The sequence below is a fragment of the Carcharodon carcharias genome, chromosome 2 (assembly GCF_017639515.1).
Source record: "Carcharodon carcharias isolate sCarCar2 chromosome 2, sCarCar2.pri, whole genome shotgun sequence".
Lineage (NCBI taxonomy): Eukaryota > Metazoa > Chordata > Chondrichthyes > Lamniformes > Lamnidae > Carcharodon > Carcharodon carcharias.
Window position 1 is genome coordinate 62,998,818 of NC_054468.1, and position 23,877 is coordinate 63,022,694.

General features: G+C 44.3%; 1 protein-coding gene across 3 annotated transcripts in view; it reads right to left on the minus strand.

Moving 5' to 3' along the window:
• smc4 (structural maintenance of chromosomes 4) overlaps nucleotides 1–23,877 on the minus strand; it is a 76,848-nt gene that overhangs the window by 14,181 nt on the left and 38,790 nt on the right. For all 3 annotated transcript variants that reach the window (XM_041216656.1, XM_041216663.1, XM_041216648.1), the window contains 5 exons: nucleotides 21,328–21,407; nucleotides 19,737–19,889; nucleotides 9,706–9,832; nucleotides 5,085–5,274; nucleotides 4,766–4,910 (listed from right to left, as the gene is read on the minus strand). In XM_041216656.1, the coding sequence (XP_041072590.1) occupies nucleotides 4,766–4,910; nucleotides 5,085–5,274; nucleotides 9,706–9,832; nucleotides 19,737–19,889; nucleotides 21,328–21,407 (695 nt within the window). The remainder of the gene's footprint in view (nucleotides 1–4,765; nucleotides 4,911–5,084; nucleotides 5,275–9,705; nucleotides 9,833–19,736; nucleotides 19,890–21,327; nucleotides 21,408–23,877) is intronic.

The window sequence follows — 23,877 nt, forward strand, 5'->3', positions numbered from 1 at the left end:
GAGTCAGGAGGTGAGTTACTCATCGCACGATTCTTAGCTCTGACCTGCTCTTGTAGCCACAGTATTTATATGGCTAGTCCAGTTCAGTTTCTGGTCAATGGTAACCCCCCCAGGATGTTAATCGTGGGGATTCAGTGATGGTAATGCCATTGAACATCAGGGGGGCAATGATTGGGTTCTCTCTTGTTGGAAGTGGTCATTGCCTGACACTTGTGTGGCGTGAAATGTTACTTGCCACTTCTCAGCCCAAGCCTGGATATTGACCAGGTCTTGCTGCATTTGGACATGGACTGCTTCAGTATCTGAGGAGTCACGAATGGTGCTGAACATTGTGCAATCTTCAGCGAACATCCTCACTCTTGACCTTATGATGAAAGGAAGGTCATTGATGAAGCAGCTGAAGATGGTTGGGCCAAGGACACTACTCTGAGGAACTCCTGCAGTGATGTCGTGGAGCTCAGATAACTGACATCCAACAACCACAATCATCCTCATTTGTGCTAGGTATGACTCCAACCAGTGGAGGGCTTCCCCCCCCAACCCCCGCCGATTCCCATTGACTTCAGTTTTGCTAGTGCTCCTTGATGCCACACTAGGTCAAATATGGCCTTGATGTCAAGGGCAGTCACTCTCACTTCACCTTGGCAGCTTAGCTCTTTTGTCCATCTTTGAATCAAGGCTGTAATGAGGTCAGGAGCTGGGTGGCCCTGGCAGAATCCAAACTGGGTGTTAGTGAACAGATTATTGCTAAGCAAGTGCCGCTTGATAGCACTGTTGATGACCTGTTCCATTACTTTACTGATGATAGAGAGTAGACTAATGGAGCGATAATTGGCTGAGTTGGATTTGTCCTGCTTTGTGTGTATTGGACATATCTGGGCAGTTTTCCACATAGTTGGGGAGATGCCAGCGTTGTAGCTGTGCTGGAACAGCTTGGCTAGGGGTGCGCAAGTTCTGGAGTACAAGCCTTCAGTAATATTGCGGAATATTGTCAGGGCCCATAGCCTTTGTAGTATCCAGTGCCTTCAGCCGTTTCTTGATATCATGTGGAGTGAATTGAATTGGCTGAAGAATAGCATCTGTGATGCTGGGGACTTCCCCAGGAGGCTGAGATGGATCATCCACTTAACACTTCTGGCTGAAGATTGTTGCAAATACTTCAGCCTTATCTTTTGCACTGATGTGCTGGGCTCCTCCATCATTGAGGATGGGAATATTTGTGGAGCCTCCTCCTCCAATAATTTGTTTGTCTACCATCATTTACAACTGGATGTGACAGGACTGCAGAGCTTAGATCTGACTCTTTGGTTGTGGGATCACTTAGCTCGGTCTATCACTTGCTACTAATGCAAGTAGTCCTGTGTTATAGCTTCGCCAGGTTGACACCTCATTTTTAGGTTGGTGCTGCTCCTGGCATGCCCTCCTGCACTCCTCATTGAACCAGGGTTGATCCCCTGTCTTGATGGTAATGGTAGAGTGGGGGATATGCTGGGCCATGAGGTTACAGATTGTGTTGGAGTACAATTCTGCTGCTGCTGATGGCCCAGTGCCTCATGGATGCCCAGTCTGTTCGAAATCTATCCCATTAAGCACGGTGGTAGTGTCACAAAACACGATGGAGGGTATCCTCAATATGAAGGCAGGACCTCGTCCCCACAAGGACTGTGCGATAGTCACTCCTACCTATACCATCATGGACAGATGCATCTGCGGCAGGCAGGTCGGTGAAGATGAGGTCAAGTATGTTTTTCCCTTGTTTGTTCCCTCACCACCTGCCGCAGACCCAGTCTAACAGCTGTTATTTAGGACTCGGCCAGCTCGGTCAATAGTGGTGCTCCCGAGCCACTCTTGGTGATGGACATTGAAGTCCCCCACCCAGAGTACATTCTGCACCCTTGCCACCCTCAGTGCTTCCTCCAAGTGGTGTTCAACATGGAGCAGCACTGATTCATCAGCTGACGGAGGGTGGTACCTGATAGTCAGCAGGAGGTTTTCTTACCCATGTTTGACCTGATGCCATGAGACTGTCCTGTTGGTGGGACAGGACATACTCAGAGATAGTAATGGCGGTGTCTGGGACATTATCTGTGAAGATGAGTATGTCAGGCTGTTGCTTGACTAGTCTGTGAGACAGCTCTCCCAGTTTTGGCAATAGCTCCTAGATGTTAGTAAGGAGGACTTTGCAGGGTTGACAGGGCTGAGATTGCCTTTGTCGTTTCCGGTGCCTAGGTCGATGCCAGGTGGTCCGTCCGGTTTCATTCCTTTTTTGCGACTTTGTAGCGGTTTGATATAACTGAGTGGCTGCTAGGCTATTTCAAAGGGCATTTAAGAATCAACCACATTGCTGTGGGTCTGGAGTCAGATGTAGTCCAGACTAGGTAAGGACAACAGATTTCCTTCCCTAACAACCATCATGGTCAGCATTAGACTTTTAATTCCAGATTTTTTATCGAATTCAAATGGCAGGATTTGAACTCTGGTATCTAGAGTATTTCCTTGGGATTACTCATCTAATAACTATATCACTAAGCCATCGCCTCCCCTCTTGACCTCATCCTCACCAACCTACCTGTTGCAGAAGCATCTGTCCACGGCAGTATCGGTAGGGGTGACCACCGCACAGTCCTTATGGAGACAAAGTCCTGTCTTCACATTGAGGATGCTCTCCATTGTGTTGCACTACCGTGTTAAAATGGGATAGATTTCGAACAGATCTAGCAACTCAAGATTGGGCCCACCATGAGGCACTGTGGGCCATCAGCAGCAGCAAAATTGTACTAGAACACAATCTGTAACCTCATGGCCTGGCATATTCCCCCACTCTGCCGCTACCACCAAGCCAGGGCACCAACTCTGGTTCAATGAAGAATGTAGGAAGGCATGCCAGGAGTAACATCAGGCATACCTAAAAATTAGGTGCCAACTTGGTGAAGCTACACACAGGATGACTTGTGTGCCAAACAGCATAAGCAGCAAGTGACAGACACAGCTAAGCAATTTCACAACCAACGGATCAGACGAAGCTCTGCAGTCCTGCCACATGCAGCCGTGAATGGTGGTGGACAATTAAACAACTCACTCAGGAGGAGGCTCTACAAATATCCCCATCCTCAAATGCTGGAGGAGCCCAACACATCAGTGCAAAAGATAAGGCTGAAGCATTCACAACAACCTTCAGCCAGAAGTGCCAAGTGGATAATCCATCTCGGCCTCCTCTGGAGGTCCCCAACATCACGGATGCAAGTCTTCAGCCAATTCAATTCACTCCACGCCTCTAGGCAAGCTACTTGCGGCACTTGCTTATCAAGAACCTGCTGACTGACACACAGTTTGGGATCTGCCAGAGTCACTCAGCTTATGACCTCAAAACAGCCTTGGTTCAAATATGGACAAAATAGCTGAACTCCAGAGGTGAGGTGAGAGTGAATGCCCTTGACATCAAGACCACATTTGACTAAATAGCATCATGGAGTCAACGGGAATTAGGGGGAAAACTCTCCAATGGCTGGAGTCATACCGAGCAAAAAGAAGATGGTTATGGTTGTTAGAGGTCAATTATCTCAGTTTCAGGACATCACTGTAGGAGTTCCTCAGGGTAGTGTCCTGGGCCCAACCATCTTCAGCTGCTTCAACAAGGGCCCTCCTTCCATCCTAATGTCAGAAGTGAGGATGTTCACTGATGATTACACAATGTTCAGCACCGTTCGCGACTCCTCAGATAGTGAAGTAGTCCACGTTCAAATGCAACAAGACCTGGACAATATCCAGGCTTGGGCTGACAAGTGGCAAATAACATTTACGCCACACAAGTGTCAGGCAATAACCATTTCCAATGAGAGAGAATCTGACCATTGTTTCTTGACATTCAATGGCTTTACAATCACTGAACCCCCACTAACAACATCCTAGGGGTTACTGTTGACTAGAAACTGAACTGGACTAGCCATATAAATACTGTGGCTGCAAGAGCAGGTCAGAGGCCAGGAATCCTGCAGCGAGCAACTCATTTCCTGACTCACCAAAACCTGTCCACCATCCACAAGGCACAAGTCAGGAATATGATGGAATACTCGCACTTGCCTGGATGAGTGTAGCTCTAACAACACTGAAGAAGCTTGACAGCTCTTGGACAAAGCAGCCCTCTTGATTGGCACCACTTCCACAAACATTCACTCCCTCCAACACCAATGCACAGTGCAGCAGTGTGTACCATCTACAAGATGCACTGCAGGAACGCACCAATCCATGACCGCTATTTTCTAGAAGGACAAGGGCAACAGATACATGGGAACACCCATCACCTGCAAGTTCCCCTCCAAGCCACTCACCATCCTGACTTGGAAATATACCGCCATTCCTTCACTGTTGCTGGGCCAAGATCCTGAAACTCCCTCCCTAACAGCTCTGTGGGTGCACATGCACCACATTGACTCTTAAGAATTCATGGCAGCAGCTCACCACCACCTTCTCAATGGCAATTAGAAATGGACAATTAATGCTGGCCTTGCTAGCGACCTCCACATCCTGTAAAAATGAATTAAAAAAAAAATTACCAAGTGGCAACAATTTTGAACCAGTAAGCAACTTTTGGTTAATGCTTCCAATTGATTTTGAGGCCATATGGTTGTGTCTGTGTTGAATCAAAAAGAGTCAGGCCATATCTTGTACACCATCACAAAATTATAAGTGTTCTTAAACCAAGATGGTGGAATCAAATAACTGGGTGGCTCAGCTCATTTACAGAACTATAACTTTTGTGTTGTACCTGAGCTTCAGTGCATTCTTTCAGTACAACGGCACCCTTTTCCTCCACTTGCTTTAATTCTTCTGTTAGATCTTTAATCTCCTTTTTGTTCTCTTCAATTTCTTCTTCAGATCGATTCACTGCTTCTTCTGCCTTTTTAAAGTTCCTAGAAGAAAATGTTGTTCTAAGTTGCATGAATACACCACTGGAAAGCTAGTCAGAACTATGTTTACCATTCCTCAGCAAAAGAAAAAAAAAGCATGAATATGAATGCTGTAAATAAAAGTGCATGAACAAACAATATTAATTCTCTAATAAAGTAGTTTCATATAGAACTTACCTTCCTGCTGTTTTGATAGCAACCTGGGCCTTTGTAATGGAAGAGGCACAATCATCAATTTCTTTGCTAATTTTGTCTAGCTTATCCTGTTGCGTTTTAAGCTTTTTATTGTTGATGTCAATAATGAGTGTGTGCAACCGTTTAACCTCTGCCTCAACTTTACCAGCCATTGCTGCAGCATTTTCATACTCTGGAAAACAGTCCAACTGTTAGTTTCTATTTGTCAAAACAATGCACACACAATTAAAAGCAGTAATTCTACTTAACTGTGCCCAAAATGGACTTATAAATATTGGATCAGGGCAATTATTCAAATTTTGAATGCCTTCTGAAAGTTACTCTTCTAATCAGGACATTTTATCATTTGCACCCAAATAGCTCCATACCATCTTAATAAAACTAAGCTGTAATAAATCATCAATGTATTATCTTTTTAACTATTCAATTTCAAATTATTTATTACACACAAAATTTCAAACATATGATCACATTCTAATAAGGTCATTCAGGTACCATTACAGTCAACAAAAGGGGCATGGTTCCAATTAATTCCAATGTATTTGCCGAATGAGGGATAATGGAATAGATGGTTCATCCTTGCTGTTAGTGAACATTTAAACTTTAAAGAATAAAGGTATAATTATCTGTCTTTGAAGCCAATATTATTATTTTGCAACCATGGCCCAAATCTTCCAGTCAGCAGCATTTCCACTTGCCGCAAAAGATTTTCCCGACCTGACGCTACTGCTCATTTCTTCCAGGATCTTCCGATTCTGGCTGACATAGAAATGGGCAACGCAGCATCCCCAGCCCAACTCCAGTAAACAGAGTAGTCAGGGGAAGAAGAGGATTATTATGGCTGTAGCTGCTGTGCTCTGGTAAGCATTTAAAGGTCCAGTCTTTTAATCAATGAGGGTGGTTTTGTGAATGAGTGGATAGGTGCGTGAGTGGGTAATCATATAAGGTGGGTAGTTGAGTGAGGTGGGTGAGATGGCTCGGTGGGATAGTGGATAGGTGGGGTGAATGGGTGGTCATGTCGAGGACATAGTCTTGTCAGGGAGGGAGGGGGTCAGTTGAGTTACCCAGCTGTTAGACCAGGTTTTAAACAGTCTAACATTTCCTGGGTAACTCTCAAGCTAAGTCGCATGATGTAGCCCAACTCTCCACCCCAAGTTCAGCTTCACCTCTGCGAAGACAATTCACAACCTATATATTGATAGCAACATCTTGTCTATCCCCACCTTTTAGCCTACTTAGATCTTTTTTCCCCACCCCCACTAGGGCCACCTGCCACTTGCTCATCCTGTTTTCTACTCTTAATGTCACCATTAGAGCCTCCTTAAGCCAGTATCACCACCATCAACACTCTTTTGACCTTTTGTTTATGACATCTTTTGAAATCTCTCCTTTGCCCCTACCTATCACTGGCATTCCATCCAGCTTCATCTGTCCTATACCCCCTTAAACAGTATAAGTATTTCACCACATTTCTACTTCTCTTTAGTTCTGAAGAAGAGTCACACGGACTTGAAACATTAACTCTGTCTTTCTCTCCATGCTGTCAGACCTGCTGAGATTTTCCAGCAATTCTTGTTTTTGTTTCAGATTTCCAGCATCCACAGTATTATGCTTTTATCAATGTCTTGTCTATGTGAGCTTATTTACGAATGTGCCACTGAAGGAAGCCATTGACATTTGCGCCTCATCACTATATCACAGCAATACAGATGCACCATTTTCTGAATCTGTATTTATTGACCTTTTGAACTTAACAATTTATACGGTTGAGTTCTGTTTCAATGCCCAAACAGGTGGTGTTGTAATGGGATCCTCGCTAAGTCCACCACTTGCTAACATTTTCATCAGTTTTCACGAGAAATGAGTTTTTGATGGAATGATCCCTAACCTCCTACCCAGCGCATAGTTCTGTTACGTAGATGGTACATTTGTAATCTTTGAATCTGCAGCCGCTTGTAAGGATCTCCTTACACACTTTAGTACGCTCCATCCCATGCTCACATTTACTTTCAAGTCTAACATGCCCCTTTTCCACGATGTGCTTGTTGAGAAATCTGCTAATGGGTTCTCTACTAGTGGTAAGCCTTCACCGGTCAATGTCCATGTTGGGATTTGTATAGCATCATGCACTATAAGATTGGCCTTATCAGCAATCTTGTAAATTGGGCCCTAGACATTTGCTCAATTTACAAGTTTGATGCAGAAATAGAGGGCATCAAAGCTATCCTGTGGGACAATAGCTATCCTGATCTGATCACTGTTCGCTGTGTATCGTACAAACTCACAATAAGGCAAAAGGCTGACTTTCAGACATGAAAAGTGCCCATTCTACCTCAAATTACCCTGGAAAAGTAAAAATCTCTCAAAAATTTGAACAAGATCTTAAGGAAGCCATTTTACATTGCTACTATGCATTGGCAACCGGAGTGGTGTTTTCCACTAACAGGATGCAGCCGTCAATCCAAAAAGATGTTTCGACTACCACAGTTAAGCAACATCACATATGAACTTCAGTCCCAGTGCGATACTTGGTATGTAGGCCATACGTCCTAACAATTGGCTAATCAAATCAAACAGCATGTTCCTTCAGTTGTTTGTAATAAGCAGAGCACAGACAACAGTCAACCAGCCTACCAGCCCAAAACAAAATGTCTACTGTTCCATGTGATTCTGTGATTGGGCAGCATTTGCTAAACAATCCCAATCCTGTTAGCCACACTAACAACCAATTTAAGATAATCAGTCAACTTTGTAATGGGTTCATTTATGCTTGCTAGAAGCAATATATATTCATACTGAAGGGCCTGTACTCTGCAAAAAGGAATATTTACAAGCCGTGCGCCTTTTTTTGAACTGTTCGGGATTCTGGGGAGCCTATAGTTCCCTGTTGCTTTCTCCACAGCAATGCCTTGGCCAATCAGAGTCGACTGGCCAAACAATCAGCACTCCTTTCTCCTGAAGTATAAATTGTGATTCTTCGGAATTTGGCATTCTTGCATTTATCTTGATGAGTGCAAGACAAAAGGTTTTGGCAACATGCCTCCCTTTTCAGCAAGAATCAGTTTTTACATTCCTGGCTAGATCACTCTCATATCCTACTTTTTCCCCTTTTAATCAACTTTTTGGTGGCCCTTTGCTCGAACCTGCTGGACAGAGTGCAGGGGCTGAGGCTCCTTCATTGTTATGTTTTTACAGGAACACAAGAAATAGGAGCAGGAGTAGACTGCCTCGAGCCGCAGACACTTACTGCAGATGTGATTGCCATGGATCACACTGGCACACCAGCGTCCACATGCTTCAGGCAACACTCTAGCAACTCATCCAGATAGCAACTTTGCAATGTGTCTTTGATGCAGTAATGAAGGAGTGTTGTAAAGTTACAGTGCTAAATACTGCTGTATTTTATTTTTAGATTTCAACCTATCAATCACCAAAAACTTAGGTCCAAATCTTTCAATATGGGGAGAGGCCTCCGGCTCAACTTGCCTCACTGATGTGCGTCGGGACTCTGAGTAAGTCCGAATGCATGAATATCTGTGGTGCTTTGCAGGAAGTTTAAAGTTCCAATTGTCAGATTGCTCGATCGATTCCAATGACAGTGACAGCAGTCCAAAACCATGGAGACTTGGGTGGTTAGGCCTTTTCAGAGCAGATATAAAACCAGCATAACTCTTAAGTGAATCAGCTGGAGTGTCAAAGCACTCCATCACCCCCAGTAACGTTCAACACACCAACACCAACCCGGCAACGTTCAGCTCCCTCCCAGAAATGTTGACCACTGTCCTTGGACAGTGCACATCGCCACCCCACCACCCCCTCATCCAACTCACCTTCTGGAACTCCTGGCTTCTGTCTGGTCAATGTCAGAAGAGTCAGTGTTGTCAGGAGTGGGGGGTTGAACATTTTCTTGGGGTGAGGGGGGAATAAGGGGAGCTGAACATTGTTGGGGATGAGGGAGGGGAATGAAAACTGTCAGGTAATGAGGGAGATGGGTGAACAGTCAGTGGTGGGGGTTGGGGGAAACATTGTCCGGCAGGGGGGTGGGGGATGAGGGAGGGGGTTAAGGCTGTCAGTGGAGGCAGGGTTGGGAGTAGTTAGCACCACCAGCAAGAGGATGTCATGCAGTGTTGGGGATGGCAGCTCCATTTAAAACAATGCAAGTCAATGAACTGAAGGCAGACATCATTAAGGGGGGTGTCTTCAGTTCATGATGAAAAAAGGGGACATGGCTACACTAGAATTGTGCCTACAATTGGCCTTGGTTTGTCCCTGCAACCCTGCTGGAGCCGGCATCAGAGGTGCAAAGACTCCAGCATAAAATGATAAGTGGGCAGATTAAATCGCAGTCAGTGTTAGATACACCCTCTCTGACACCGAGTAGAAGACCTGGGCCTTAATGAAAATTAATCCTGGAAAGCATTAATTGTCTGTGGTACAAAAAAGGACTCAGTCAAGTGGGATCACTTCAGTAGAGAAAAAAAAAATCACAAATGGCTTTAGATATTTCACTTAACTGATGTTATTTATCAACTGTTGAGCATTTTTCACCTAGCTAAAGTGACTTTAAATAAGAGAAATAGAAATGGACACAAAGGCAACTAACCTTTCTTAAAAGCTTCCAGTGTTTTCTGCAGCTCTTTCTGTTTCTTCTGATCAGGAGCTGCTGCTGCCACATTTGCTTCAAAGTCCTTCACTTGAACTGTCAAGTGAACTTGCTGCTCAGTCAGGCCCTAAATTGAACAAGTACACAAACAGAATAGAAATCTATTCAAAATTCTCTAAATGACAATTTTCATGAGCCGAAAGTCAATCCAAGCACAACTTCATAGCTATCAACAATTGCTTTGGGCCAGAACATTTGAATCTCAAGAAGCCAGTTCAGCTTACCCTTATAACGCTTTCCGGTCACACACAACTCTTTGTGCAATTATTCTTTTGATTACAATACACAATACAATTGATAAAATGTAGAGTATACAGGGTAGCTGTGGTATACCAGTTGACGGGGGCTCTGGAATGTCCTGATGATAGTTCCAAGCAGTGGCACCTTCACACATGGCTGTGCTTATAAACAATATTTTAGTGTCCCATCTGTGTCTTGGCAATTACCTTGTTCCACTGCAAACTTCTGTTCTCCATTTCTTCCACCATCACCCCTAACAAGTGTGAGGGCAGCATGGGCCTCTTTTTCACCAAGACTGAGATCATTGAGTCAGCTGCTGCAGTCACCTGTTCACCCTTTACCTACCCAGTGAACTAAAGTTCCTCTAAGGCTTCCCCCTGACAGTCCTGAACATACCTCCCTGTAGTTTTTCTCCCATTTTCCCTTCATGCCCTCTCTGAGCTGATCTTACCCATGAGGCTTACCTCCCTATTCCCATTAAGCTACCCAACTTCCCCTCCTGGCTCCCATTCTTCAAATCTGCTGTTATCACCTCTCTCAATAAACCAATCCCCAACCCCTCCTGTTCTTAGTAACTCCTGACCTATTTCTACCCTCCTGTTCCTCTCAAAGTCCTTACGTGTGTCATCACCTCTTGAATTTGCCCATTTCCCCGAGAACTCCATGTTTGAATCTATCAAGTTACCACTTCTACCACAGTACTAAAGTGGTCCTCAAAAGTCACAAATGACATTCCATGTGACAGTTTACTTGTCACAATCTCTCTTCATCCTTTTAGAGCTGTTTGCACCCTTTGATATGGTTAATCACACCATCTTCCTCCAACTCCTCTCAACTGTTGTTGTTAAGCTGGGTAGGAGTGCACTTGCCTGGTCCTTTTCTTAACTATCACATTGTAGCTAGAGAATCACTGCAATCACTTCTCTTCCTGTACTCGCACAGTTATCTCTGGTGTTCCTTCCTACTTCTTATTTACATGCTGTCACTGAGGGACATCAGCTGAAAATAAGCCAGTTTCCATCTGTACAAGGATGTCACCCAGTTCCATCCCACCACTGTCTCCAAGTCTGGCATCCAGTACTGGCACAGCAGAAATCTCCTTCAGTTAAATATTAGGGAATCTGAAGCCAATGTCTTCTATCCCCACCACAAATTCAGTCTCCCAGCCACCAACTCTGTCCCTCTTCCTGGCATCTGTCTGGGGCTGAACCAGACTGTTCGCAACCTTGGCATCATATATGACTGAGATAGTTTCCAATAATATATCTGCGCCATAATTAAGACTGCTTTTATTATCTCCATAATACTCCATTATCCATGCCTTCATTACCTTTAGATTTCACTATTATGCGCATTCCTAGCCAGCCTCTCCATTCCACCCTACACAAACTCGAGGTCACCCAAAACTCGGCTGTCCATGTTTGAACTTGCACTAAGTCCAGTTCACACATCATCCATGTGTTTGCTGAACTATAATGACTCTGGGTTAAACAATGCCTTATGTTTAAAGTTTTCATTCTTGTTTTCAAATGCTCCCATGGTTTTATCCCTTTTCTGCAATCTCCTTCATCCTCACAACCCTCCAAGGTATCTGCATTGCTCTAATTCTGACCCTTCAGCATCTAAATTTTTGAATGGTCCATCAGTGGCCATGCCTTCAGCTGCCTGTGACGCAAGCATTGGTATTCCCACCCTAAAACCTCTCTACCTTTCTTTCCTCTTTTAAGATGCTCCTTAAAACTTACCACTGATCAAATTTTTGGTTATCTGTTCTAATATTTTCTTATGTGGCTTGATGTTATGCCTACTTTAATAATGACCATGAAGGACCCTGGGATATTTTATGTTAAAGGCACTACATATTTCAGGTGCTTGCATTGCAAATTGTGTAGGCTGTTCAAATGTCAAGCCAGCTGCTAGCACAGATTTGAAATTGGGATTCGGTTTTGAAGAATTTCTTCCAGTTCAGCAATATGAAATTCTAAAACTGTAGCGCCTATTACGAAAACCAACTTACCTTCTCGTCGAGAGCAGAGGTCAGGAATCCATGTCCCAACACACCTCGGAGTTTCCGCATATCTATGGACCTGGAGCGGGCTGCACATGCGCAATTCAGTCTTTTAAGTTCTTTGGGTTGAGGATAGGACCAGCATGACTGCACATAAAGAAAAAAAGCGCAAAAAAACCAGGTCATGGGACCAGAGAGCACCATTGTAGGTGAACATCCCAGAAAGGGAACAGGTGAGGTCCCAAAGGGAGAGAGGACAGGGATAGGTCTGAGTTAAGTTAAACAGAGAGGAGCTGAGAAAGGGGCTATGAGCAAGAAAAGGGCTGCGGTCAGCAGACTTTGAGCAAAGGCAACTTAGGAGATACTCTGGCAATCGAAGGCGGCAGCAGAGGTTAGTGACTCAGGCGAAGGCACCCTTTTGGAATAGGAGTATTCCGCTTGCGAAGAGTTGAAGTTGTGCTTGTGAGTTGGTGCCTCAGTGCATACTCAGGAGATGAGACTGAAACCCAGTGAAGCGGGCCATCCGAGTTGGAGAGACCTTAGGGTGGATCTTCAAATGTGAAGACTGGAATCCCTTGTGAGAGGCAGAGGCCAGGATAATATGGGGGCGTGGAGTGGGGCAGGTGAACACCACCACATATCCCCCACCCCGGAAACAATGTCGCTGTAGAGGTTACATGCTCCACGCCGACCCACCCCATGAAGCACTGTGGGATAGGTTAATAAGGGCCAAGTGGGACTTCCACCTCAAGGTCCCACCCTCTGGAACTGCCAGCCAATCTGACTGGCTGGCAGCTCCATCAGTGGCCAGTGCCAGGACTGTAGCAGAAGATGCATACCTGGAACAGGCAAGTTTGGGGTCTTGGACCAGGAAATCTCAGTAGGTTGGTGGGGTGGGCGGAGGGAGAGAAGACAGAGAGGAGGGTGGGGGTAAACGAGAGGGAGTTGTTAGGATGCAAAGGAATAGTGTGGGGGCGTGGGGAGGTGAAAAGAGAGCGCCCCGCGATCAGCATAGGACTGTCTCCAAAGTGCGACCCCACCCTTTCTTCCTGCCCTTTAACCAGCTCAGGGAAGAAAAAAAGTTGGGCTACCCGCTTCCACCCGACTGCCCGCGCCAATTGTTTTATGGTTTAAGTGGCATATTATCAAAGGCAATTGGCTTGATACAAGCCAAATTGACCCATAAGTATTTATTGGGGGGGGGAGAGAAGAAGAGGTGGCGGTGTAATGGTATTGTTACTGGGCTGATAATCCAGAGACCCAGAGTAATGTTCTGGGGACCTGAGTTTGAATCCCACCACGACAGGTTGAATTTGAATTCAATAAAAACACCTGGAATTAAAAGTTTAACGATGACCATAAATCAATCATTGTAAAAATCTACTTGGTTCGCTAATGCCACCTAGGGAAGGAAATCTGCAATCCTTACCTGGTCTGGCCTACATGTGACTAAGTGTGGTTGACTCTTAAATACCCTTCAAATTGGTCTAGCAAGCCACCCAGTTGTATCGAACTACCAGAAAGTCTAAAAGGAATGAAAACGGACAGACCACTCGGCACCGACCTAGGCACCGGAATTGACAACGGCGAAATCAACCCTGCAAAGTCCTCCTTTACTAACATCTGGGGGCTTGTGCCAAAATAAGGAGAGCTAACAGACTCGTCAAGTAACAGCCTGATGTTGTCATACTCACAGAATCATACTTTACAAATAATGTGCCAGGCACCACCATCACTGGTGGAGGTACAGCAATATGCAGGCAGGAGGAAGTTGCCCTGGGAGTCCTCAACATTGACTCTGGACCACATGAATTCTCATGACACCAGGTCAAACAAGGGCACGGAAACATCCTGCTGATTATCACTTACCAACCCCGTCAGCTGATGAATCAGTACTCCTCCATGTTGAACACCACTTGGAGGGAGCACTGAGTTTGGCAAGGGTGCAGAATGTACTCTGGGTGGGGGACTTCAATGTCCACTACCAAGTGTAGCTCAGTAGCACCTGCACAGACTGAACTGGTTGAGTCCTAAAGGATTCAGCTTCTAGACTAGGGCTGCGGCAGATTGTGACAGAACCAACAAGAGGGCAAAAATACACCCCAGCCAAGCTGTTCCAGTAGAGCTACAACACTGGCATCTACCCGGCTATGTGGAAAATTGCCCAGGTACATCCTGTAAACAAAAAGCAGAACAAATCTAACCCGGCGAATTACTGCACCATCAGTCTACTCTTGTTCGCCAGTAAAGTGATGGAAGAACAGTGCTCACTTGCTTAGCAATAACCTGCTCACCGACACTCAGTTTGGGTTCCGCTAGGGCCACTCAGCTCCTGACCTCATTACAGCCTTGCTTTAAACATGGACAAAAGGGCTTAGCTCTCCAGTGGTGAGGTGAAAGTGACTGCCCTATACATCAAAGCAGCATTTGACAGAGTGTGGCATCTAGGATCCCAAGCAAAACTGGAGTCAATAAGAATTAGGGGAAAATTCTCCACTGGTTGGAGCCATACCTAGCACAAAGGATGATGGCTGTGGATGTTGGAGGTCAATCATCTCGGTTCCAGGACATCACTGCAGGAGTTCCTCGGGATAGTGTCCTAGATTCATCGATCTTCAGTTGCTTCATCAATGGCCTTCCTTCCAAGATAAGGTCAGAAGTGGGGATGTTCGCTGATGACTGCACAATGTTCATCACCACTCGTGAATCCTCATTCACTGAAGCAGCCCATGTCCAAACACAGCAAGACCTGGACAATATCCATGCTTGGGTTGACAAGTGGCAAGTAATGTTCATACCATAAGTGCTGGACAATGGCCACCTCCAAAACGAGAGAAACTAAACATCACCCCTTGACATTCAGTGGCATCATCATCACAGAATGCCCCACTATCAAGCAATGGTTACCAATGACCAGAAGCTGTATTGGACCAGACACACAAATATTGTAAACAAAAACAGAATTACCTGGAAAAACTCAGCAGGTCTGGCAGCATCGGCGGAGAAGAAAAGAGTTGACGTTTCGAGTCCTCATGACCCTTCGACAGAACTTGAGTTCGAGTCCAGGAAAGAGTTGAAATATAAGCTGGTTTAAGGTGTGTGTGTGGGGGGCGGAGAGATAGAGAGAGAGGTTGGGGTGGGGGGGGGGGGGGGGGGTTGTGTGTGGTTGTAAGGACAAACAAGCAGTGATAGAAGCAGATCATCAAAAGATGTCAACGACAATAGTACAATAGAACACATAGGTGTTAAAGTTAAAGTTGGTGATATTATCTAAACGAAAGTGCTAATTAAGAATGGATGGTAGGGCACTCAAGGTATAGCTCTAGTGGGGGGTTTTTTAAAAATTTTTTTAATAATGGAAATAGGTGGGAAAAGGAAAATCTTTATAATTTATTGGAAAAAAAAAGGAAGGGGGAAACAGAAAGGGGGTGGGGATGGGGGAGGGAGCTCACGACCTAAAGTTGTTGAATTCAATATTCAGTCCAGAAGGCTGTAAAGTGCCTAGTCGGAAGATGAGGTGCTGTTCCTCCAGTTTGCGTTGGGCTTCACTGGAACAATGCAGCAAGCCAAGGACAGACATGTGGGCAAGAGAGCAGGGTGGAGTGTTAAAATGGCAAGCGACAGGGAGGTTTGGGTCATTCTTGCAGACAGACCGCAGGTGTTCTGCAATGCGGTCGCCCAGTTTATGTTTGGTCTCTCCAATGTAGAGGAGACAACATTGGGAGCAACGAATGCAGTAGACTAAGTTGGGGGAAATGCAAGTGAAATGCTGCTTCACTTGAAAGGAGTGTTTGGGTCCTTGGATGGTGAGGAGAGAGGAAGTGAAGGGGCAGGTGTTTCATCTTTTGCGTAGGCATGGGGTGGTGCCATAGGAGGGGGTTGAGGAGTAGGGGGTGATGGAGGAGTGGACCAGGGTGTCCCAGAGGGAGCGATCCCTACGGAATGCCGATAAGGGGTTTGAAGGGAAGATGTGTTTGGTGGTGGCATCATGCTGGAGTTGGCGGAAATGGCGGAGGATGATCCTTTGAATGCGGAGGCTGGTGGGGTGATAAGTGAGGACAAGGGGGACCCTATCATGTTTCTGGGAGGGAGGAGAAGTCGTGAGGGCGGATGCGCGGGAGATGGGCTGGACACGGTTGAGGGCCCTGTCAACGACCGTGGGTGGAAAACCTCGGTTAAGGAAGAAGGAGGACATGTCAGAGGAACTGTTTTTGAATGTAGCATCATCGGAACAGATGCGACGGAGGCGAAGGAACTGAGAGAATGGGATGGAGTCCTTACAGGAAGCGGGGTGTGAGGAGCTGTAGTCGAGATAGCTGTGGGAGTCGGTGGGTTTGTAATGGATATTGGTGGACAGTCTATCACCAGAGATTGAGACAGAGAGGTCAAGGAAGGGAAGTGTCAGAGATGGACCATGTGAAAATGATGGAGGGGTGGAGATTGGAAGCAAAATTAATAAATTTTTCCAAGTCCCGACGAGAGCATGAAGCGGCACCGAAGTAATCATCGATGTACCGGAGAAAGAGTTGTGGAAGGGGGCCGGAGTAGGACTGCAACAAGGAATGTTCCACATACCCCATAAAGAGACAGGCATAGCTGGGGCCCATGCGGGTACCCATAGCCACACCTTTTATTTGGAGGAAGTGAGAGGAGTTGAAGGAGAAATTGTTCAGCGTGAGAACAAGTTCAGCCAGACGGAGGAGAGTAGTGGTGGATGGGGATTGTTCGGGCCTCTGTTCGAGGAAGAAGCTAAGGGCCCTCAGACTATCCTGGTGGGGGATGGAGGTGTAGAGGGATTGGACGTCCATGGTGAAGAGGAAGCGGTTGGGGCCAGGGAACTGGAAATTGTTGATGTGACCTAAGGTGTCAGAGGAATCACGGATGTAGCTGGGAAGGGACTGGACAAGGGGAGAGAGAAGGGAGTCAAGATAACGAGAAATGAGTTCTGTGGGGCAGGAGCAAGCTGAGAGGATCGGTCTACCGGGGCAGTTCTGCTTGTAGATTTTGGGTAGGAGATAGAAGCGGGCCGTCCGAGGTTGGGCGACTATCAGGTTGGAAGCTGTGGGAGGGAGATCCCCAGAGGAGATGTCAGTGACAGTTCTGGAAACAATGGCTTGATGTTCAGTGGTGGGGTGATGGTCCAGGGAGAGGTAGGAGGAAGTGTCTGCGAGTTGACGCTCAGCCTCCGCGAGGTAGAGGTCAGTGCGCCAGACAACAACAGCACCACCCTTGTCAGCGGGTTTGATGACAATGTCAGGGTTGGACCTGAGAGAATGGAGTACAGTAAGTTAAGAGAGAGACAGGTTAGAATGGGTGAGAGGAGCAGAGAAATTGAGACGACTAATGTTGCGCCGACAGTTCTCAATGAAAAGATCGAGAGAAGGTAAGAATCCAGAGGGAGGGGTCCAGGTGGAGGGAGAATATTGGAGATGGGTAAAAGGATCCGTTGAACTGGGAGAGGACTCCTGCCCAAAGAAGTGAGCCCGGAGACGAAGACGGCGGAAGAAGAGTTCAGTATCATGCCGAGCCCAAAATTCATTGAGGTGAGGGCGTAAGGGTATGAAACTAAGTCCTTTGCTGAGCACTGAACGTTCAGCATCGGAGAGGGGAAGGTCAGGGGGTATAGTGAATACACGGCTGGGGTTGGGATTGGAAGAAAGGGTGGGGACGGAGGGACAGGCAGGGGTGGAGGGTCCTAGATGGGTGTTGGTGTCGATGAGTTGTTGGAGCTTGCGTTCCTTAGCACTTGAGAGAAAGAGAAAAAGTTTCTTGTTGAGGCGTCGGATGAGCCGAAGGATAAAATGAAACTGGGGGCACGCGCAGACACAAATACTGTGGCTGTAAGAGCAGGTCAGAGGCGAGGAATCCTGCGACGAGTGATTCACATCCCTGAAGCCTGACCACAGTCAACAAGTCAGGAGTGTGATGGAATACTCCCCACTTGCCTGGATGAATGCAGTTCCAATAACACTCAAGAAAATTGACACCATCCAGGACAAAGCAACCCACTTGATTGGCATCCCATCCACAAACATTCACTCTCTCCACCACCAATGCACAGTGGCAGCAGTGTGTATCATCTACAAGATGTACTGTAGGAACTCACCAAGGTTCCTTAGATAGCATCTTCCAAACCCATGACCGCCACCATCTAGAAGGACAAGGGCAGCAAACAAATGTCAACAGCGCCACCTGGGAGTTTCCCTTCAAGACACTCTCAATCCTGACTTGGAAACATATCGTAGTTCCTTCACTGTCGCTGGGTCAAAATCCAGGAGCTCCCTCCTTAACAACACTGTGTACCTACATCACAGGGATTGCAGCGATTCAAGAAGGCAGCTCACCGGGGCAATTAGGGATGGGCAATAAGTGCTGACCTAGCCAGAGATGCCCACATCCCATAAATTAATAAAATTTTTAAAAACATGGCGGACAGGCTGCTGATTTTGGCACCCCATTCATTCTTTGTATTACATGTTGAGCTCAGGGTGGGTGCCCATCCTATTTTACGTGCCACCCCACCTTCACCGCTTGCGGGAAACACAGCCACCAGGGGCACAGGAAATTCAGCCCAAAATTTCTAGAAGATTGGTTGACTGTATTCACTGACGTCTGGTCTCGGATCATAATATGACTCAGTTCAAAGCCAAATCAGATAGAGGTGATTCTCCTGTTGTCATTAAAATAGCGTGCACTGCTGATTTCAGTTTTTATATTTAATGTCTTCATTAACCTACTGCATGATCATGAAATATTTCTTCCCCAGGTCCAATGTGTAATAAAATTATTAAGACATTCTACATAGTAAGAGTTTGAGTTCCATAGAGATTTACCATTTCTGGTGGATCTCCCATGAAATATTTCCCTCACAACAGGAAGCCATTCCAACTAACCAGGCAAATGGCATGTCAAGAAGCTGTTCCATATCTGCAACTTATGTGGATGCCAAACTGAAGTAAGTACAACTCAAGAAGGCAGTACCTAGCAGTTATAGATCCTTTCTGATAAGCCAGCAGCTGAAGTTAGCAGAGTAGCACCATGGTACAAAGGGAGCTTTGCAAGGAAAGGGTTCTAGAGAATTATTTTTAAAAATATGCTCATCCCAGGTAGCTTTCATGAATTACATTTACATCATATATCAAAGCCAAAGTGAAATGTGCCTCAGCCAGCACAGACACTGGAGTTCTCAATCCACTTTTGAATTTATTTTTAAATTACATATCAAACACTTCGGAACATTTTTGTAAATTATAGACATTGGATAAATGCAAGTTGGCATTGAAACTGATCTTGTACAAAGACTTCAGCAGTATTGTGCAATAGAGTGCCAAGTTTTGTAGAAATTATAGAAACTGGATTTCTGCAGTTAAAACAGGAATCCAAGCTTAAAATTATTGTGCCTAAAAACCTCTTTATAAAGCTCAGATTGACAAAGATACATCAAAACTCAACGAGAAGAGCAGACATTCAAATGAAGAGGCAAATCACATAATTCCATACCAACATTTTTGAGACCAGCATGTAATATTTCCCATTGGATGGGTGGTATACAGTATAGACAATATAGATGCTACCTATACTGGTAACATGGAATCCGGTCTGACACTGACAATGAGTTTTCCTGCTGTACAGTTACTGTGCTGAAATTGCGCCACTGGCGCTTTAAAAGGGACTATATTTCACCAATATACCACCAAAATATAAGTATTTCAGAGTTACATACCTGAATGCTTGCTGTGTACTTTTCCAGAATATTTTTCATCTCCCGAATGTTCTGCCGTTCCTTAATCACTTTTTCTTCCAAATGTCCTTTCTGTTCTTGATATTTTTGTGCCACTGCTAAATCCTTCTGCAATTTAGCCTCCATCTTGTCCATCTTTTTTTTTTGAACAAAGTTTTAGTTTGAGCAACTTAAATACAGAAAAAGCAGCACAATATTTACTTGATGGACATCAGTTTAACTCACTTTCCTTCACAAACCTACAATGGTTCTTCTTGCAAAGATTATTGGTTGTGCAAAACTGTGGCAGCTCAAGGAAACTGCCACAATTAAGAGTGCTTAAATGCAATCTTGGTTCTTTGAGATGATCTCTACTGAACTTGGCTGATAGGCCTTCTCTGATGTCATTATATCTACACTTGATGGATCACAATGAGCTGTTGTAGAATTTCACTTGATTTGGAATACAGGTCTGTAGCAGTATAAAAAGGACTGTTCTACATTAAAATAAAAGTACAGACCCAATAAGTGCAAAGACATTTTTTGCAAACTTACTCTTTGCCATGTAGGGTTGTGCAACAAAGTGGTCTTTCAGCAACAATAGGAACTTAATAATCCACTCTCTCTTCCATCATTACCTTGGTTTTCATTAATGGTAAGTCACTTCTGGCAAGGATAAGCAGCACATAGAAACCAGACAGCTTTTATTTTGTCAAGTATACATGGGATTTGTTTCCTGGATTAGTGAGATATGACTAGTGATGTGCTGAGTACTGGAATTCTCATTACCCACATGAAAACATTATTGGTGGGCAGAGATCAACATTTGCTGTTACCACCAATTTCTAACTGTAGAAGGGACATAGGGAGGGTATAGATGGCTTACAGGAGTGGAAAATGGAGTTCAATGCAAAAACATAACCTAAATAGTAAAATTTACAACAAAACAGAAGAGATCTATGAGTACAGAGACAGATCTTTACAAGTAGGATTGTGGGCTGAAAAGCCCAATTCACCATTCTCAAAAGACAACCGCCTCAGTTGTAACATTACTGTAATTTAAACCACCTAGCATATGAAGGCATATGATACGAATGGACTAAGTGCCTTTAACTGGTTACAATAAAGAATCCAGAGGTTTCCTAAACGACTTTTAAACTACAGCTAGGTCTTCATAGAGCAACCAAAGCACACAAATTTCCAGGTGAACCTGCAGCAATGTGGCTACTGATGAGGGAAAATAGGGTAGCCAACCTTGCTGACTTATTCAAGCATTATTCAACTGTAGGTAGAAAAATGACTTACATAAAACTCCACTAAACTAGATTTTTGATCAAAAAGTACAAAGCTAAGTTTTTCACTCGTGACAATTTTTCCATTTTAGTAAAAAAAAAAGCAAAGGCCTAAAACAGAGAAAATGGGTTACTGAACTTGGTAAGCAACGCAAGTTCCGAGTTACATTAATGTATTCATGGGCTACATAGCTGTTAGCTATCATCAGGAATGCTTGAGCGCTTTGCCTCTGCTGTCTTCCAATCTGGAATATTGGACAATTGTGCTCAGTGCACTGAAGAATTTTTGGCCACTGACTTACCTCTTCCGGAGTAGTTTCCACAACTAATGAAGATCCCATTCTACCCTTCATAATTTTTCCTCCGCCACCAGTCATGGTACCTAAAGCAAGATCGAGTTATAAGATGACTGATCTGCACTGAAATTAAATGAAATAATTTTCAAGTTAACAAGCTCTCCTTGTTTTCAGTGTTCTGGTAACAGCTTATTGCTCGCACTATTATAGCTGAGCTAGTTAATAAAATTGCTACAGTCAATGTGGTTGCAGGGAAATCTATAGACCAGAAGAGACATAACCAAGCACCTGACAGAGGTAAACCATGGAGGTGAATATAAACATGCATCAGAACTGATTTCAACACACATTCTGCAGCAGGTAGCCTAGAAGATGACGACCTCAGAGTGTATTCAGGATAGTTTCTAGGAACAATTTGTTCTGTAGTCAACCAAAGAGCATGCTATTTTAAAACTGGTAATGTGTAATTAGACAGGATTAATTAATGATCTCACAGTAAAGGATCCTCTGGGCAAGAGTGGTCATAACATTACAGAATTTCACATTGTTTGCAGGTGAGACATTTGGGTCTGAAACTAGTGTCTTAAACTTAAATAAAGGCAATTATAAGGGTATGAAGACAGAGTTGGCTAAAGTGGACTGGGGAATAGGTTAAAAAGGTAGGACAGTAGAGAAGCAGTTATAGACATGCAAGGAGATATTTCATAATTCTCAACAAAGATATATTCCACTGAGAAAGAGAGGCTCTATGAGGAGGTTGCACCATCTGTGGCTAACTAAGGATGGTATCAAATTGAAAGAAAAGGTGTGCAATGCTGTGCCAATTAATGGGAAGGCCAGAAAATTGGAATAATTTTAGAAACCAGCAAAAGATGACAAAAAAAGAGAAGTTAAAAGATAAGAATAAGAGAGAAAACTAGCAAGAAATATAAAAACAGACAGTAAAAACTTCCACAAGTATATTAAAAGCAAACGAGTAGCTGAAGTGGATGTTGGTTCCTTTGAGGGTGAGACTGGGGAATATATAATAGGAAACAAGGAAATGGCAGAGACTTTGAACAAGTATTTTGTTCTGTCTTCACAGTAGAAGACACAAAAAGCATCACAAGAAAAAAAATCAAGAGGCATAAGGAAGGGAGGAACTTAAAAATAAATCACTATCACTAGTGAAAAAGTACTAGGAAAACTAATGGGACTAAAGGTTGACATGTCCCCTGGACCCGATAGGATCATAAAAGAAGTCTGCAGCGATAGAAGATGCATTGGTTGTAGTCTTCCACAAGTCCTTAGATTCTGGAAAAGGCCCAGCAGATTGGAAAACAGCTCTATTCAAGAAAGGAGAGAGACAAAGCAGAAAGTATAGGCCAGTTAGTATAACATCTGTCATTTAAGAGATGCTGGAACAGATTATTAAGGAAGTAGTGACAGGACATTTAGAAAATCAAAATACAATCAGGCAGAATCAACATGGTTTTCTGAAAAGCAAATTCTGTTTAACAGATTTATTTCTGAGAATGTAATAAGCAGGGCAGATAAAGGGGAACCAGCAGACAGTAGTGCTTTTGGAAATCTAAAAAGACATTTGATATGGTACCACATAAAAGATTACTACACAAGAGCTCATGGCCTTGGGGCTAATATATTAGCACAGATAGAAGATTGGCTAACTAGCAGGCAAATGAGTTGGGATAAATGTGTCATTTTCAGGGTGGCAAGCTGTAACTAGTGCTGTGCCACAGGGATCACTGCTGGGGCCTCAACTATTTACATTCTATATTGACGGATGAAGGGACTGAGTATATCGTATCCAAATTTGTTGACAATATTAAGATAGGTAGAGAAGCAAGTTTTGAAGAGAACAGAGTCTGCAAAGGGATATAGATAGGTTAAGCGAATGAGCAAAAACTTGGCAGATGGCATATAATGAAGGAAAATGTGAGGTTGTCCACTTTGGCAGGAGAAACAGATTATTTAAACAGAAAGAGGCTGCAGAATGGTGCAGCACAGAGGGACCAAGGTGTCCTTGTACTTGAAGCACAAAAATTAGCATACAGGTACAGCATATAATTAGGAAGGTAAATGGAATTTTAGCCTTTATTGCAATAGGGATGGAGTATAAAAGTAGGGAAGTCTAGTTACAATTGTACAGAGCATTGATGAGGCTGTAACTAGAGTACTGAGAGTAATTTTGGGTCTCCTTATTTAAGGAGGAATATACTTACATTGGGTGTATTCAGAGAAGGTTCACTATGTTGATTCCAGAAATGAAATGGTTGCCTTTTGAGGAAAGGTTGAGCAGGTTGGGTTTATATTCATTGGACTTTAGAAGAAAGATGATCTTATTAATAAATATGATTCTAAGGGAGTTTGACAGGTTAGATCCTGAGAGACTGTTTTCCTGCTTGGGGGAATCTACAACTCGGGGCACAATTTCGGAATGTGGTGTCTCCCATTTAACATGGAGATGAGGAGGGATTTCTTTTCTTGGAGGGTTGTTAGTCTTTGGAATTCTCTGCTTCATAGATCAAAGGAGGCTCGGGTATTGAATATATTCAA